The 18,124-nt window shown below is 45.2% G+C and overlaps 1 protein-coding gene across 2 annotated transcripts in view; it reads right to left on the reverse strand.

The window, feature by feature from the left end:
• map3k5 (mitogen-activated protein kinase kinase kinase 5) overlaps nt 1-18,124 on the reverse strand; it is a 48,670-nt gene that overhangs the window by 5,825 nt on the left and 24,721 nt on the right. Inside the window, exons 8-22 of one of the 2 annotated variants that reach the window (XM_036549464.1) lie at nt 17,550-17,662; nt 16,304-16,463; nt 15,281-15,434; nt 14,583-14,690; nt 13,686-13,735; nt 12,225-12,320; nt 11,788-11,869; nt 10,902-11,035; nt 5,856-5,983; nt 5,375-5,511; nt 4,686-4,791; nt 3,577-3,734; nt 852-1,029; nt 554-571; nt 15-192 (exon numbers count right to left, since the gene is read on the reverse strand). In XM_036549464.1, the coding sequence (XP_036405357.1) occupies nt 15-192; nt 554-571; nt 852-1,029; nt 3,577-3,734; nt 4,686-4,791; nt 5,375-5,511; nt 5,856-5,983; nt 10,902-11,035; nt 11,788-11,869; nt 12,225-12,320; nt 13,686-13,735; nt 14,583-14,690; nt 15,281-15,434; nt 16,304-16,463; nt 17,550-17,662 (1,800 nt within the window). Of the gene's footprint in view, nt 1-14; nt 193-553; nt 572-851; nt 1,030-3,576; nt 3,735-4,685; nt 4,792-5,374; nt 5,512-5,855; nt 5,984-10,901; nt 11,036-11,787; nt 11,870-12,224; nt 12,321-13,685; nt 13,739-14,582; nt 14,691-15,280; nt 15,435-16,303; nt 16,464-17,549; nt 17,663-18,124 lie in introns of both variants that reach the window. The other variant, XM_036549463.1, reaches the window with a different exon arrangement.

An 18,124-nucleotide genomic window follows, 5' to 3' on the forward strand; every position in this document is an offset into this window, starting at 1 on the left:
TCAGGAAGCTGTACCTCAGGAACAGGGACCTGTGGCCCTTCACGTCCCGCTCGCTGTAGCACTTGGTGCTGGGCTTGAAGACGAAGGGGTTGGTGTTGAGCTCGTTGTCGGGGGAGACGGAGCCGTACTCGCTGCTGCTGCTGGTGTCCTCCACCACGACGGGCACGGGCAGGGAGATGCTACGCAGGTACTCTGAGGAGCACCACGCGGGCACGGTCACACCGGTGCACGGACTGCACCACACTTACTCACGCTTACTCACACTTACTCACACTAATACACACTTACTCACACTAATTCACACTTACTCACAAGGACTGACGTTATAGCCTGACACAGTGATATTCACAAAATGGATAAATGACCATGCACTGGGAGTGAATCAGGCCTCGCTTGTTGCCTTTTTTAAGAGTTCAATAACCAGTCCAATCCTACCCTGGATGTACGCATACGCTTCATACAGACAAATGCAGGCGTGAGGTGTGGAATGACTGCACCGGTGTGTGAAATGTGTGGAACCCATTGTGAAAGAACAAAAAAGAGTCAGACTCACCTGATCCTGGTGTCAGAGCTGCAAACACAAAACAAGAACACATCGTCAAAGGCGTTCTCTTTACAATCCGGAGAGATGAAATCCTGAGGACATACTTCACCGCTGGCTCAAGGCCAGATATAAAGGGATGCAGCAAACAAATAACTCCATGACTTTGGCTCTATTGTTACAAAAAGGGCCAAACACAAGATTGCTGCTCACGATCTGAGCTCAGATCATTTTGAAGGCCATAAAGATAACACATCAGCACACAAACGAGTACCAGGGCAGCACACGCACAGGTAGCACGTCAGCACACCTGTGAAGTTGCTCTTGTTCCTCTTCTTGCGGCTGGTGACGGTGAGGAACTCGTCGGTGAGCAGGTCCAGGGCGGTGGCTCGCCGGTCGGGGTCTGGCTCGAAGCAGCGCAGGATGAAGGCCTTGGCCTCCAGGGACATGGACTCCGGGATCTCAGGGTGGATTTTAAACATCCCCACCTGCCGGCAAGGTCACCAACATAGGTTACAGCTTTGCATGTTATCCATTTATACAGCTGGATATTTAATGAGGCAATTCTGGGCCCAAGGGTACAACAGAAGTTGCCCAGTGGGGATTGATCCAGCAACCTTTTGGTTATGCACGCTGCTCCTTACCGCTATACTACTGGTGTAGCCTGGACACATGCTGAGTTGACTGACAGCTGTCACTGGGAATGAACAGTGCGGAATGAGTGGTGATGTAAGCGTTAGCGGCGTTCCGTCTGCGCCCTGGTGATGTCACACAGACAGTCTCACATATTCCAGAAACACCAGCTTTCCAGCTGCTGGAAGCGGCCCTCGAGAGTTCATCTAGAAACAGTCACTTTCCCACTGCTGCAAGCAGCCCTAAAAGTTTATCTGACAGTGGGATGGAATTTGAGGAATTCCTTTTACAGAACTGGAATGTGGGCCACAGACAAATATGATGTCTCAGATGCGTTTCCACATAATGTGACTGGAATGGCTGAGGTCATGGCTTCCATCTATTGTTTAAAATAACTGAACAAATATTTCTTTTACAACAAAAAATTCATAACAGAAGCACTGAGACGTGCAATGGTACATTTAAGGCACACAGATAAGGTACGACCATATGAGGTAGCTCACAGTGACATGATTTCAGCCTATGTTTGGAGGACAGTAAAAACAGTGCCAAAGAAGTCCCTGTCAAATGCTTGATCAGCAACCGAGATTATACTTCCTAGAATCACAAAGGACAACAGACAGGGAAGTTGCTGTGAAATTCCCCGGAGATGGAAGCACTGTAACATTCCAGTGAACGACAGGTTCCTATGAAATTCCATCTGCATTACAGAAGAAAAAGATTAGAGCAATGGAAACAGATGGAAAGGTCTGGCGATTTAACGATACAGAGGAAAGTGTGCCTATTTGTGGTACAGTACTGGGGAATGCTTTTTATACTGTCGGTCTTGTGTGCATATGATAAAAGCTCTGATTATGTTTAAGATATCCTGGTCTGTCTTTTCATCACTCATCACGCACTTCTTTCTATTTAATGCAGTTAAAACACATACCAAAAAAAAAAAAAAAAAATACGAAACTAGAGCAATACTGAGATATTGAGATTAGTTTAGCGCTTAACTCAGTATCTTACTGACCTCTTGTAATACTTTGCAATAACTACTCTTAGCATGGTGATGAACTTATTTGGAGGTCACTCTGGGTAAGAGCGTCTGCTAAATGATGTAATATAATGTAATATAATGAGATACAAATGTTTTCTTGCCCCTTTCCTGGTTATATATTCTTAAAATGCACCATGGATTTTTCACTGAAAAACTATCACAACTTGATATTATCACTGTTATTAATTATGCTAATATTGCCTTATAATGACATATTATTATGTAGCATATACCTTGTATTTGTCCTGTGTGATGTATCTAGCAACTGGGGTGTATCATTAGTGTCTGGTTTTCTGTAATAATCCAGGTCAGCATTATAAAACCCAGGGAAAGTACTTGGTTTGAGTTTAAGTCCAAACATTTTTCTGGTGTTTACACAGAGAACTAGGTGCTATTTGATACATTTTCTGCTGTTTTTTTTTTTCCCCAACTGCCTCCTTTGTTGGAACTGAACACGCAGGTGACACATGCAAAACTATAATAGGCACGGTGACAACACACACCGAGAGGAGGCCAGCAGAGACGTGATTCACGTTCGCGATTTGATTCCAAACATACTATGAATTCCCCCTTAATTTGTTCCATGATGTTTGCACCAATGAGTCTTGCAGTTTATGGATGGACCACCCGCTGCTCAAGATCTGAATGCTTATGAGGGCTTTCAAATACACACAAGTTATCAGAGGGATGTTTGAAATTGATAGTGATGTCTTGTAAAAAAAAAAAAAACAAACAAAAAAAAAACCCAGGCAAAACACCAAACCCCAGAGAAACCCCATCCATCAAATGCCAGCTTAAGACAGCGGACACGAGCTGTCAAAGCTTGTATCGCGCACACACACCGAGACTGAAGTTAACTGCAAACACACATTAATGAACCACGGCTCAATAAGCATATAATCCAATTTATAAAAAAACACTTCTAGCTGGATTGACAACCATTTACAACAAACAACAGCTAATGTGTTGGGATGAAAGAAGCTTTAAATATGTACGTTCAGCCTCTGCGTTCTGAAAGACCTTTTATTTTGCAGTTTAGTCATTTTCTACTGTTTACAGTTGTTTTCTGAACGCCTGGGAGTCCAGCACAATGCAGCGCTGTGGATACTATGTATGATAGAACTAGTGAGTGGGTGACAAAAACAGGCTTCTGTTCTTAATATTCTGCCTCAGTCAGGAGGTTTCTAATACGAAAAAAAACTCAGAAAAATAAACACAAACCTGCAAACCTTTTTTTCGGTTTGTGTTCAAATGATGACACTGCGTACGAGTTAATGTACGTTTGTCACAGAATACAGTTGTCTGCATGTACGTATTGCAGGCAGAGGGCATGCGAACTTCGGCCTCTTTGAACACCCACCTTGAACATGGCGGCCTGTGGCTCCCCCAGCTCGTAGAAGGGGGGCTTGCCCGTGGCCATCTCGATGATGGTGCAGCCCAGAGACCAGATGTCCGCCGGCTTGCCGTAGCCCCTGGGGCCCTTGTCAATGATTTCTGGAGCCATGTACTGCAGGGTCCCTGCGCCCACGAGACAGACACACATCAGCACACTGTCGTACAGCAGTGACAGCAAGTGGCCCTCTTACAGCACACGGCCGTTTCACAGACGCTGTTTATTGGCTCTCGTCTAGGAGGCAATCGTACCGCTGCACCCAGATGAACCATTTAGCCCTCGACCAGGAGCAATAACCAGGGTCTGTGAAATTCACCCCGAGTGTGCTTTACAGCACTGACTAATCTCATCAGTCAATGAAGCATGAGCACGGTAATTCATCTTGGATGAGGCAGCCTGCTATGCAAATAAAAAAGATGGCACTTTAAAATAGTAGCAGGTAAATTCGCAGTAGCAGGTCTTTGATCATGGGCTATTGAGAAAACTGACAGGCGCAGACAGTGCCTTAAGAGCTACTGAGACACTATGAGAGGCCCCGCTATCCTTGCTTTCTAGTGGCTGAGAGAGCAGTTGGAAGTTTTCCCAGTCACTGCTGGAGGTGCCGGCTGATTGGAGCCTGCAGATAATCATCTGATCTTTACAAACAAGGCTGAACCACGCAGCCATTGGCTGCCGCTTTGTCAACAGGGACACAGCCCAGTTCTCCGGCAGCCTGCAGGGCCGAAAACACTGATCTGACACACAAAAACACGCAACAGGCAACAGGCCTCAGAGCAGCTTCTCTGAGATACGGCACAGTGTGGTATCAGGTTTCAGTCAAGAAAAATCCCAGAACGGACTGCAAAATTGTTTTTTAATCCTTTGTAAATGTAAAATTCCCAATAAAAATTTAATCTGGAAAAATTCCAAAGATACTATCTGCATCTCACAGTTCACCTCAAAGGGGAGCAAAACATATGACAGATATTACTATGCCATTTCGTAGTTCGTTCCTAAATAAAGTGATTCATTTAAACCCATTTGTTTTCTCTACAGAAGAAACTCCCTGTCTGTGAATGTAGACTGACAGCACATACCAGTGAAGGTTTCCGTGCAAGGGTTGATGCCAGCCAGCCTTTTTGAGGTCCCAAAATCCGAAATCTTCAGCACCCCGCTGTATGTGTTTATCAGGACGTTGTCCCCCTGTGTGTCGTCAGGACAAAGACAGATAACGCTAAAGTTCTGAGTGAACGCCGCACACCAAACCCTCTGTAACTCCATGATTTACAAGCTTGGGAAGCGGATTTAATTTACTGCAGCGAATGAGATTTCCTAGAAAGTTAAAATCCCTGGACTGATTAAAAAGAAAAAAAAGCATGCACTGGCAAAAAAAATATCTTGCAAAACAAAACAAGATGATTAACATTTAACCAAATGGCTGTCCAAAATGATTTACGTAGCACTAATGTGCAATGAGGCAGAGTTTAAAGCTTTGCTGTGGGTGTATGATAAGTGTACAGTGACCTAAATGGCTTTCTACGCTAGTAGCTTGGTTGGTTTGTGTTTAGACGACTGCAATGTTTTTTAGGACTCTCTCTTTGGTAACGTCAGCAAGAAACCCCCATCCTCAGACCTGGTGTCACTTACAAAACACAGCACATGATTAAAAACATACTTCTTCCACCACGACTGCCGTAATTCCTCCCTTCAATAGTCTGGGCGAATGCAACGATTAACAAGAAGCTGCCTATAGACATGGTTAGGGCAGCCCAAAACGAGACCACACCTTTATGTCGCGGTGGGCGATCTGATTGTCATGCAGGTATTTGAGGCCCTCCAGGATCTGTTTGGTGTAGAAGCCGATGGTGGGCTCGTTGTTCTTGAGGGGACCCCACTTAGACCTCAGGAGAGCGGAGAGGCTTCCTGAGAAATGAGAGACAGACGGTACCGCAGGGATAAACACCACGATAGACAGGATCAGAGCAGGATTCACCGTTTCATGACAAGGACTTATTTGTGACATCTGTTTACCATGCATTTAGCTGAAGCAGACCGTGATTCAGGAAGGGCACATTTGTTAAATATGACTCTTTAAAGGTCACAGTTTGTGGTTTTTGTGATCTTTGAGCATAACGTGAGTCCTCCAAGGAGGCCTCTGAGGAAGGAAGAGGGCAGCTGTCTGGCGTGCAGGTTTCCGGAAGAATCCCAGGCACTGGGGGGGTTTCCACATCACGATGCTCTGATGCACGGGGTTCAGAGACACTCACCTCCAGGAACTTGCTCCATGAAGATCTTGATGAAGCCATTCTCGCTGATGGAGCCCAGGTACTGCACGATGTTTTTGTGCTTCAGGTGCTTGTGAAGGGCAATCTCCTCATGCAGAGGCTGAGAGTACCTGGAGACAGCAGGAGGAGCCGTAAGCATCTGACACATGAATAAGAACATTTGCGGACAGCACTTTCATAGGGTAAATAATAAATTCATTTAGGTTTAAAGACAGACATACATTGTGAATACCACAAATTACCCCACATCTGTGTTTACATTGCAGGAACAGTATGCAGGTTGTGATATTGACACGGTTTCTTTAAATACTGAAACCTCAGGTGGCAACATGTTGGTCGGGACATTCAACAAGTGCACGTCGACAGGGGTCAACTGTATCGACGATCAACAACTTCAGCTGCAAGACGGGCAATTAGATCTTTATGGTTTTGACAAAATATGCACACGTGACTTCACCCGAAAGCCACGTAAGCTCAATTTTTATTTCTGAACTTCCCTATAAGGAATCCAAAGATAAGGGACTTTTCCAAAAACCGTTCAAGGAAACAGACTGCACAGGACAAGGGCTAGAGCTTGACTCCCAGTCCACAAGCTGTCTATGACTTATCTCGCTCCGAGTGTCTCACTTACACGTTACGCCAGAAAACACAGGAAGACAGGGAACAGCTGGCGGCAGATAAGAACCAGGGGCCGCGTGTGAGTCAGCATACATTTCAGATGAACCCAAGGTCTCACTTAATGCATTCACAGATGGCAACAAAAACAAATGAAAGTCCTCACCACTCTGGCTTTGCAAATGAAATGCAAAGCACACCCCATACCAACCCCAAATCCAGGTCGTTTTTTTTTTTTTTTTGGTAAAACAGGCACGCATGCAGCTTTTCTGAGAAGAGCCTTTACTGCTTCAACTTAATTATTCATTAAAAAGCCCGGGGCCTTTGGTTACTCCACAAGAACCCTCCAATGGCTTGCGATTTGATTGCTTAAACAACGCGTGGCAGTCGAGTTGCTGCAGGTTTGAAGGAGTCAGATAATTAATATCGTGTAGGTGGAACAATGAGTTGACAATTATTCTGGGCAGAGAAGTTAGGGAAGTGCGAGGCAGAGTTGCTGTTGCTAAGCGACACTTCCCTCCTCGGTAACCAGCACTCAGGCCCGCGTGCAAGGCTCTTCACAGGGCGTTCGAGTGCGCCCCTGAACGAGAGAGCGATTCCCGCGGACCGTTCAACAGCGCACATATTCAACACGCTGATTCATCTCTCACACTTACAGGCACCCCTGTAAGCGCCTAACCCCCTACAGGTAACGGTCCAAGACCATACTGCTCTCATGTTTGCATATCACACTTACTCAAAAAATAAATCCCTTATGATCAGTTCAGGACAGTGTCAAGAACTGGATGGGGTCGTGGCCTCTCTCAAGCGTATGATTCATACTACAGTGCTGGAACAGGATCAAGCAGTTATCAACAACAATTTCCTGACGCTGCAAATACATTGCAGCATTAATCAGAGAGAACGTCAGGCACTCCTACGACTGCCAAGACACTCACTGTGATCTGCTCATAAGGGAGGTAGCTGAACATAATGACTGATGTCAGGACATCAGTGGGATTGAATGCCAGGATGGGCCAGGTGCATGAACAAGGTTTACACTGATCTTAGTCTAGTGTTAATCTAGAATTAGCTAATAAATGTTACAGTTATTAATCAGAGGCGTGCTGAAAACATGCTTTACTAAATCTACAAGACAGTTTGTGCAGTTTATTATAAACAATGTTCTCTGCTATATTTAATCTTCAGTCATGTGAATGAGCCACGATACAAATGCACTGACATCATACAATTCATATAAGAAGCACTCATTCTATGATTGCTCTTTAGTGAAAAAATATAATCAGTATTTGTGTAATTAGAGAGGGGCTAAGCCAACAGTGATTCTCCTGCAATCTATCAGCTACAACTGCAGGAGGTTACATTAGAGCTGTCATCTCTGAGGGGAAAATTACACATATTTTCAGTAAAAACCATCTGAGATAGAACATACTTTTCTATTATTGTCTAATGCTTATCCAAATCATAAAAGCAGACATGCAATTACTTTTAACCGTCATGTCATCTGTTCTAACTCCCAGTAACAATTCAAATGAAATAGCCCATTACTGCATACTTCTTAGTTATTGAGTACCTCTAGTCACTGAGAAACGTTTCAGCGATTCTGGTTCTGTGGATAAAACCTGGATGCATGTCTGGAGGGCAGTCATTATTAGGTCAAAATCTGGTTAATTTAAAGGGCACAAGAACAGATCAAAGTACAATGATAAAACCAGGCTTAGGCCCTGTTATGGCATTTACGATTGCCTGTGTGGCCTTGAAATCGGTGCTTTATTAATCCAGTTTTCAGTTTGGCTGCCAATGTTTTTTTTTTTTGTTTTTATAGTTTTTTCAAGCTTTTCCCTTCTTTTCCTCTTTTATTTGAGCAAGCAATTGTACATTAGGCTCATCTTACCATGCCAACCTTTTGCACTTGCGCATGAACGCTGAGGCACAGCAAATCTAACCCTCCGACACAGTTACATGACAGCAGCTATTTTTTCACAGTACCAAAGTCCCACAATGCACCAGGACAGTAAATTGACAGGTGCCTGACCTCCCTGATGTCATCTGAATGGCTGACAGGCAACTTGCACAGTGGCAACAGTTGCACGATGAGGGCTGGTGTTGTATTTAAGCACACAAGTTTTGTAATGTAGTTCCTTATTTTATATATATTTTTTCAATACGAATCGTTAATATCAGCCAACACTGTTTGCTGGCAAAGTGTGAGAGAGTTACCACACAGCTTGCTGTGTAAAGAAGAGGAAGTACAAATAATGGTGAAAAATGCAGACCTTTTTATTAAAAAAAATAACTTCCAGATGATTCTCCGGCTAAAACACACCCCTGGAGTGAATTAACATTTGTCCTTAATATGAGTGCTTTGCTCACATTCGAGCAGAGAGGATACCACATTCCCCATCTGAGCTGTGTTTCCTGCATGGGTAAGCATCATCACCTGCATCATCAGATGATACCATCAGGAATGGGGGCACCACAGGCTTGAACCTACAGCAGTTTCCTCTTTCCATTGTACACACGCTCAAACTGTATGTCATTGCAAAATACTCTTCCCTTAGATTGCCAATTTGTACAACTTTTAGTTCTAGTGTGTTTAATTTTAGTTGCCTTTTAGCTTCCTTCGGAAGAGCTTGCTCCTCCCCACAGTTCAGTGTGACTTGGACAATTTGACTATTTTGCACCCAACGTCCTCGTCAAGGTCATATATGCATACGAAAAAAGAAGCGACTAATACAGATACACTATATGGACAAAAGTATTCGGACGCCTGACCATTACATTGTAATGACATTGTATTCAAATACATATACTTTAATATGGAGTTGGTCCCCCTTTTGCAGCTATAACAGCTTCCACTCTTCTTGGAAGGCTTTCCACAAGATTTTGGAGTGTTTCTGTAGGAATTTGTGCCCATTTATTCTGTAGAGCATTTATGAGGTCAGGCACTGATGTTGGACGAGAAGGCCTGGCTCGCAATCTCTGTTCCAGTTCATCCCAAAGGCGCTCGATGGAGTTGAGGTCAGGGCTCTGTGCGGGCCAGTCAAGTTCTTCCACACCGAACTGATCAAACCATGTCTTTATAGTCCTTGCTTTGTGCACTGGGGCACAGTCATGTTGGAATAGAAAAGGGCCTTCCCCAAACTGTTGCCACAAAGTTGGAAGCATAGCATTGTCCAAAATGTCTTGGTATGCTGAAGCATTAAGATTGCCCTTCACTGGAGATAAGGGGCCTAGCCCAAACCCTGAAAAACAGGTGTGGCCAAATACTTTTGTCCATATAGTGTATCTGGAGGAGTCCACTGCCTGAGGCCCCATGGTCAACCAAATCTTGGTTACAGCAGAGGTCAGCCAGTCAGACTGCAATTTCGAGTATTAGTTTGCTTGAGGATAACTGAAGATAACCGGATTTGTGCCCTAATTGTTCAACTACCTGGCAATTATCCAGATCCTTCTGGACATCCCATGTAATACATAAATTAATTAGCAATGCATTGCACCCCCCCAATTTAATTTTAAGTAGGTTATCTTTTACACTGTTGATACTGGAATTACATGTACACGGAAATATCCAACACAATTTCTTTAGCTATGTGAACTAATGCAAACTGTACAGATGTGGCCCATTCATTTAGAAACCATAGTGCAAGAAAATAATTAAAACATATTAGTATTTGGATTCAAGCATGAAATCAGCAAATGTGGTAAGAAGCTGCAAAAACGCTGAAACTTTGAAACCCTTGAAACCTGTTATGGTCACAGTAAGGAGCATTTTATTTGAGCTACACTGATTTGTAAGTAATGGCATCCTCTGATGCATTATAATTTCAATATTTATGCTGGTGAGGACAAAAAACACATATAACCCCCACTGTCATTAATCTCAGATTATCCAAAGAAATGACAAAGAAAATTCCCCTGCCTTCTTCTCCCCTGATGGCAACACAATTGATACCTCAACAGCAAACTGCTTTCTTTTTGACTAACCAGAGAATTACAGAGTGACAACTAAAACTGAGACTGAGATGCAGGATGCAAATGTGCTACACAATTGCAATTTTACCGGCTGTTAATGCCACAAGGCAAAGCAATCAGTCATAAGCAATGAGAGGCTCATACTTTCAGCAACCCTGCTGACAGACAAGGGCAAAGATTTTAACTCATGCAATCACGTAGGTCCAGGGCCTGTATAATCGATCACACATTCAATTTCCTGGAAGAAAATAACTGCATCATGGACAAACGTCACACAACTGTACCATCTAGAATTTCTGGAGCTTGTTGCCATCAAGATGATATTCAATCTGATTTCCAGACCAACAGACAAGCAGTTAAATCAGTTGATGTATTTGCATGCAGATTTCACAAGGCCCAATGCTGACACTCAACGGCGGAGAGATCAGGCCTCCTCACCTGCTGTCCCTCTCCGGGATCTCCTTGATGGCCAGTCGCACCTGGTTGCTAAGGTCCCGTCCCGCGTACACCACTCCGAACGTGCCCTTTCCCAGCACTACCCTCTCCCCGTGCTCATCGTACTCATAGTCGTACTGAGGAGTCAAACGCAGGACACACACAGGTGGGTAAGCAACAGCGAGTGAATGAACAGGCATTAGACCCACAGGGTCACTCCAGGACAGAGGAGGTGTAATGTACAGGGGAGAAAAGTATCAAATGTGTCTTAACAACCTGTCTGTCTGCCACATGAAACAGGAGAAAGAAGTGCGTGACAGAGAATAATCTCCACACCAGGTGTGTGGTGCCAGGTGGAGGTGGAGACAGGTACACCGAACATGGCTGAACTACAGGAGAGGCCTATTGCATGGAGTCAGGTAAGGACACAGGCTGGTGAGGTGGGTAGGTGAGGTGTGATCTAAGAGATAGGTGTAGACGCGGGATAACATCAGGGGAGGCGATGTGACGCAAAAGTAATCGGAAATGAGGACATGGGAACTGTTTAGGTGGGGTTTGTGAGGGTGTGGCGCAGATCAAACAGAATCAAAACCGGTTCTGCAGTTTCAATGGGCACACTGCCGCTGCTTTGATTGACTGTGTGGCGAAGCAGGTGAATCACGGAATAAGGTGCTTCCCCTGCGCGCCGCTTCCTCTCTCAGACAGGTGAGCGAGGCCCATTGTCTCAGACATGCCTAAAGACACGAGCGTTTACATGTTTACACCAAAAACACCTGCTTTACCTTTGAGCTACACCTCATGTGTAAGAGACCCTGTGGTGTGAGACAGAGAGGAGGACGTAGATGCAAATAAAAGGAACTGGGTGATAGCCATAGAGATGACCCCTGACCTCCAGAGCCTCTGTGTCACACTCCCCTTCTTCCGGACCCTTCCACGCCTCCTCTGTGATGCTGTTCACCAGGTCACAGAACCTGAAGTACAGAGCCATGCCACAAACTTTTACACACAGTACATCTCTTCAGCCCTGACACACACACTTTTAAACACACATACTGTGTGTCACATTCAGATTGACCCACTCACACTTATTCACTTATTCACAACAACAATACAACTTACATCACAACACCACTCTCATCTCACATGCAAAAGTCCATAACACATTTATTACACAGCAGCGAACTAGTGGACGTGTGTTCTGATGTGGAGGAGGGGATATCAAAATGTCTGGCTTGTGAGAAAATGTGAGAAAAATGTGCCGTCATGAACCTTGATGAAAGCACTTTTATCTTTTCTGAGAAAAAATGAGACAAAGCAATTTCGTACCTTTTGCAGTGCATCTCTGTACAAAAGTAGATCTGGAAGTCCTCGGAGTTGTGCAGCACGTAGAGGAAGGAGCTTCGCTCATCGAACTTGGAGATGCTGCAACAAGAGGATTTGCATTTGTTTCTGAGTGACAAAGGTGCCTGTGATGTTCTCCGGCCACTGGTGTAACTGAGGATGTTGTGAAGTAGTGTGGTTTCTCTGCTCGCTTCTCCTCTGACACTGGATTGACTCCAATACTGAGACTGAGTCACTGTACATGGGCTTAACTTTAATCGCGGGCTCTCTGCTGTCCTCTGTGTCCTGCCTCTTCATGCTTTCACACTTAGCGAAATCTGTAAAATGTTCACAGCTTGGAAGTAAGAGGGTTTAATTTAAGACCCATGTGATTCTTTGGCCCCAATTTTAATTGCAAATAAAGACGCAGCTAATACTGCTATCCAAACAATACAAAGACAGCTAATACCTCCATCCACAAATACAAAGGCACCTAATACTGCACTAATACACTCTTGTGCATACTCAAAGCACAACACTGTTAGTCACACACACTCCTCACTCCAGGGTTCCTGTGCACTGAGCATTCACTCCCCAGTGTTAATTTAAGCAAGGAGGTCTGGGGCTCTTGCAAATGCTTTGTCAGTTAGGCAAGGCTAATGTTGCTGCGTGGGAACGAGGCAGCAGCAGCTGTCTTCAGCCTACCGAGGCAAGCTGGATCCGCTATTGGTTCTCGGAGCGTCTGAAGGGAGAGTGGGCACGAGGAGTGAGACGTTCCCTAGCAACATTTCAGCAAGGCCCACTGGAGTGTGGGATCAGTCTGCCGGAGAGGGTGCAAATCTGGCAGCCCGCTGACAAACACCTCCTTGTAAAACCGGACCCGCGACACATTCTTTGGCGCTGGCTTTACAGTCCGGCAGACAAAGGGCTCGCCCCGGGGCTAGACGGCCACTGCCGTGGCTTTGTGACTCAAGCGGCAAAACGCAACAGATGCCTTTGGTAGTAGCGAGCGCATTTTAATTCTGTGTATTCCAGCTGACTGGCTAACAGCTCCCAACTCCTTCGTTACGGTTGCTCAGGGATATTTTATGTTGGAGAGATGAAGGAGAGTGGCTGTCTGGTAGTCACTTGTAAGTCGCTTTGGATAAAAGTGTCTGCCAAATGAATGAATGTAAATTGAAATGTAGAGTGTGTGTTTGGCTTCCTGTAGTTTCTACGCTGTCTAGTCAGGTTAGCACAAGTTAAGGACTAGGACTAGTATTGTGTTATGCTCACACTCACTGGTCTGGGAGTGCTGTTAGCCTGGTCTGACACTGTTGCTCATTTGACTTGAATGGATACTTTAGTTCTGTAGTGCTGGAAGTCGCTCTGGTTAAGAGCGTCTGCTAAATGCATGTAATGTAATGTAAAGTAATGAGAGCTCTAAGGTATTACACATGCAGGGTGGCGTCCGGACGTTATACTGACCTCACACCCCGCACCGACGTGGCTGGGAAGTTCCACTCATGAATCCCTTTCTGCTGTTTTGGAGACAACAACATAACATTTCACAGTGTTTACCAAAGGTCATCCATGGCAAACTGAAACTGAAATGCCGTTTTAGCAGAGTGTATTAGCAGTGTGGAGTAGTGGTTAGGAGCAGGACTTGTAACTGAAAGGGTGCCGGTTCAATTCCCCGCTGGGGCACTGCTGCTGTACCCTTGGGCAAGGTACTCAACCCAGAATTGCCTCAGTAAATATCCAGCTGTATAAATGGATAACATGTAAGTACTGTAACCTGTGTAAGTCACTCTAGATGAGAGCGTCTGCTAAATGACAATAATGTAATGTAATGTAATATTGGTTTCCACAGCCTGCCATTCAGTAGCGCGGCTCAAGTGCTGTGCTCAAGCGAGAAAGAAGTTGTGTCGCGCTCCCCTCCCACCCTCAGGGTCTCTGAGGATCGCGGAATGAGACTGACACACATTACACTTGTGTGAGACTGCGGTTGCCATGGCAACACGCTCAGCTGGGGCTCTGTCTTTAAGGGAAGTGCTCGACACTGACACGCAAAGAACAAGTTCCATCCTGCCGTCCAGGATCACAAAACTTACTGTACCACTGTCTGGTCTGCTTCTTCCAGCTGGCCTGCTTTCTGAGGCAGACCGGGGGGGGGGGGTAGACCGCGCGAGGTCAAAATTGACATTTTGCCAGACATCGAGAGTAAATTCTCTTAAGAGCTTTCTTTCGATCGCCGGAACAAAGAGGATTTACTCCCGACTGTCTTGCTTTTTGACCGGCAGCTTAACTCATTATTTAAAAAGCCGAAATGAGGAAGCAAGCGGGCTGCAGCCTTGCTTCACCGGCTCCCGCTCTGCAGAATACCTTGTCATCCGGGGCCACGTGCCAGATCGAAACGGTCTTCTCCTCCACGTCGTTGTTGATAGACAAATACGAAGGCTGATAGACTTTAGTGGGCTCCAGTATCAAAACCTACGAGAGCGGAGATATACAAGGACCTGTTTTTTTACAGTAAACAGAGTCCTACATGAAGCACATATATACAGTATCAGTCACAGGTTTGGACATGCCTGATTAAGATAAGGGAAACCATGTGTTCAAAGACATTTTGATCGAAGGACTTTTGTTTAAATGCTTTGTTTCTTAGACAAATATAAATGATGATGCTGATGCCTATGTATGAATTTTAAAAAATTAATTTTAAAAAATATTTTTTGGCTACTTTGAAGAATCTAAAATATAGGATAGTTTTGAATTGTTTAATACTTTGTTGATCACTGCATAATTCTTTTTGTGTTATTTCATAGTTTTGATGTCTTTACTTTTATTCTAAAACGTGGAAAATAAAATAAAATAAAAATAATAAAAATAAAGAAAAGCCCTTCTACGAGCAGGTGTGTCCAAACTTTTGATGGGTACTGTAAGCTGCTACTGTGAGGAGAAAAATAAATAATACATGTGGTAAATGATTGGAAGGTGCTGGTGCAATATTAGTAAGAACGACGGGATGTGTGTGGGGGTGGAACTGAGATTGTGGGAATGAGGAGCAGGGGGTAACTAACTGGGAAGCGCACAGAGGAGACATCCTTCTTTGTCGCCTCCACCAGGAAGTCCATCCAGAAATCCACCAGCTCCTGCTTCGGCGCCTGCTGCTCTCCAGACGGCTTTTTGAACTGCTGGTAAATCAGTATGGTCTCCACAAGGGAACGCAAATACCTGCATTTCCGTAGGTACAGACAGACAAATACAGATGACCCGGGAAGTAAAAACATTTTAAGGATCGCCGTGTTTCAGGTTTCTGTCTTAATCTTAAACCCTGGTGAAATTTTCATTTAAGGTCTAACCTATTTTTTTAGGAAGAAAACATATTACATAAACCAGCTCTCTTCATTTATTATACTTCACTATTGCTCATACTGTTGTGCAGTAGTTTATACCGCACCACCCTGATCAATACTGTTCCAGAGAGGAGTGTCAGTACTTCGGCTCCCTAGCTGTTGTTTTTGTGTTTCTCCCTGTCTATCAGTGTCGTCCATGTGCTTTTGATTACAGATCCCATGTGTTCCTGCCCTGCCCCACTCTCCGCCCTGTCCCCGCCCACCTGATTTCCTTACCGTCTCCACCTGCCTGCCTGCCCACCTGCATCCCATCTCCTCGTTAGCCCTGCCTTTATGTGCCCTGCTTGCCTCTGTCTCGTTGCCAGTTCGTGACAAGTGCTGTTTCGTACCCGCCTGATTATTGGTTCATGTTATTCCTGTGCTCACCTTTGCCTGACTTCCGACTTCATCCCTGCCCCCTGCCCTGCCTTGGTTGCCTGTTCTGCCTGCCTGCCCGGTTTGACCCAGCCTGCTCCTGTTTTCGATCCCTGCTCCTCGTTTATTCTACCTCAGACTGCCTTTCTGGTTTTGACCCTGCCTGCTCTGCCATTACGAACCTGCCCTGTGATTTCCCATTCCAATAAAGTCTCTTGGAACCTGATTACGCCTGGTCTGCGTGTGAGTCCGTGCCTGTGCCCTGACAAGGAGTTTTACAGACGCCATCAAACACCTGAGTTCTGAGCTATGTATGATTCTGGGGGTCCTCACCAGACAGGGGCCTTGAGTTTGAAGAGCTTCTCAGACGCCTGGATGACCCGCATGTTGTCACAGGCCAGGATGCTGGCCCCCAGGAAGAAGCCCACATCCCAGTAGCTCTGTAGTTTGTCAAGGCTGCCCTTTTTTCCCAGAAGGCTGCTCAGCTTCACTCCTGCAGGGGAGAGGCGGTGGGGGGGGAGGGTTCAGCTGAGACCACTGTGGGTAAACACTTCATCCTCAAACTCAGGCCTCCGCTGACCGGCTTTACTGTTCTCGCGTTTACCCCACAAACATTTAGTCAGCAGAGGATCCTCGCTGAGGGCGCTTAGCTGCAGGCTGACACACAGACTGTGCAGATGGCAGATATTTCACAATTCTAACAGACAGAGGAGATGCAAAAGCAGCATGAAGAGAACCGTTCACAGCACTGGACACTGCACTTGGATCAGAGGGCTATGAAGGAAAGTCCTGGGTAGGGCAACAGTCTTGTGCTAAGCGGCCTGAGAGCACTGCTGTTGTAAAGCCCCCTTCCAATCCCCCGCCCCCACCAACCATTGCTGTAAGCAAGGAGCTTAACCTGAATTGCTTCAGTAAAAATTGAGCTGCATAAATGGATCATATGTAGGACAAAGCCGTTCCGTTGTGAAGGTATTTCACTGACTGCTCCAGTTAAATTCCAGCTATGTAAATGGGTTACATAAAGGGTAAAACTCTTAGTCACAATCATGACCAATGCAGGTTGCCCTAGATCAGGACATCTGCTGGGGTATAAAAAAAAAAAAAAATGTGAAACTGTTGTTTTGCTGGCTGAAGAGGCATGCATCTACACGTCCTGCAAGGCCTCAGTAGAGCAAAACACAACACTGAGAACTGCCCATTCATTTTCTCACATTCATGACAAGTTACTCCAAGTATCAGATTTCACGAAAAAAAAAAAAGAAAAAACCCTGGACTTATAGCCAATAGCATGAGGCACGGAACTCACTGACAAGGGATGTTGTCACAATGCGTAATCTGCTTTAATATTGACCCTTGTGACAAAACGCAATGCAGCTCCACCTTTCCCCCGGTTTGTGGACAGATTTCCCCATTGAGAAATGCACGCGAGGGTTATTTCAGCAACCTCTTTCATCTGTGGAGGTATCGATCCCAAACTTCTGGAAGGACTGCTGCTGTGTCTACAGATCCACAGAATACGGTCAATTGCCCAACAATTAGTCAGCAGTCTCGCTGCTGACAGCAGGCGCTGGACACGCACCAACTTTGCGGAGCTCGAAAGAGGTGTCAAACTGGTGGCCCGCCGCCAGGAGCAGGACAGCGTAGTTTATCCCCGAATGAAGCGTTGGCTCCGACTCAAACCCCTTCTTGAACCTGCCGGAAGAGTAAGAATCGGTAAGGGCACTTAGCGTCTGAGCGGGCACAGAAGTTCACAAAGCTCAAATTCAAATCCCCCCTTTCAGCCTGTAAAAAAAAAAAAAACATTGCCTGCGAGAGGAAAAAAGCATGGCCCATTTGCTAATGCTGCCTCTGTTCTTACATAATTGCCCCTCAATTCCTCAGCATTTTTCTTATAAAGCAATAACAATTACAGCAAAATTAGCGAGTGACACAGAAGCGCATATTGAAAAGCTTTGTCTCCTCTAAACAAGCTCATTTGCTTAATGAGGTTTTTGTTCCCCTGCAAGAGTAAGCGTGAAACATGTGACTTCACACCATGCAAAGATGCGATCTGGAGTGCGGGGTGAACACAGTGCAATAAGAGTTAATGAGGTGACACTTTTTATTCATCTTAGCTGGGAATTATGCGGCATGACTTCATCCAGAGGAAAACGT

This window comes from Megalops cyprinoides, chromosome 17, assembly GCF_013368585.1.
Source record: "Megalops cyprinoides isolate fMegCyp1 chromosome 17, fMegCyp1.pri, whole genome shotgun sequence".
NCBI lineage: Eukaryota > Metazoa > Chordata > Actinopteri > Elopiformes > Megalopidae > Megalops > Megalops cyprinoides.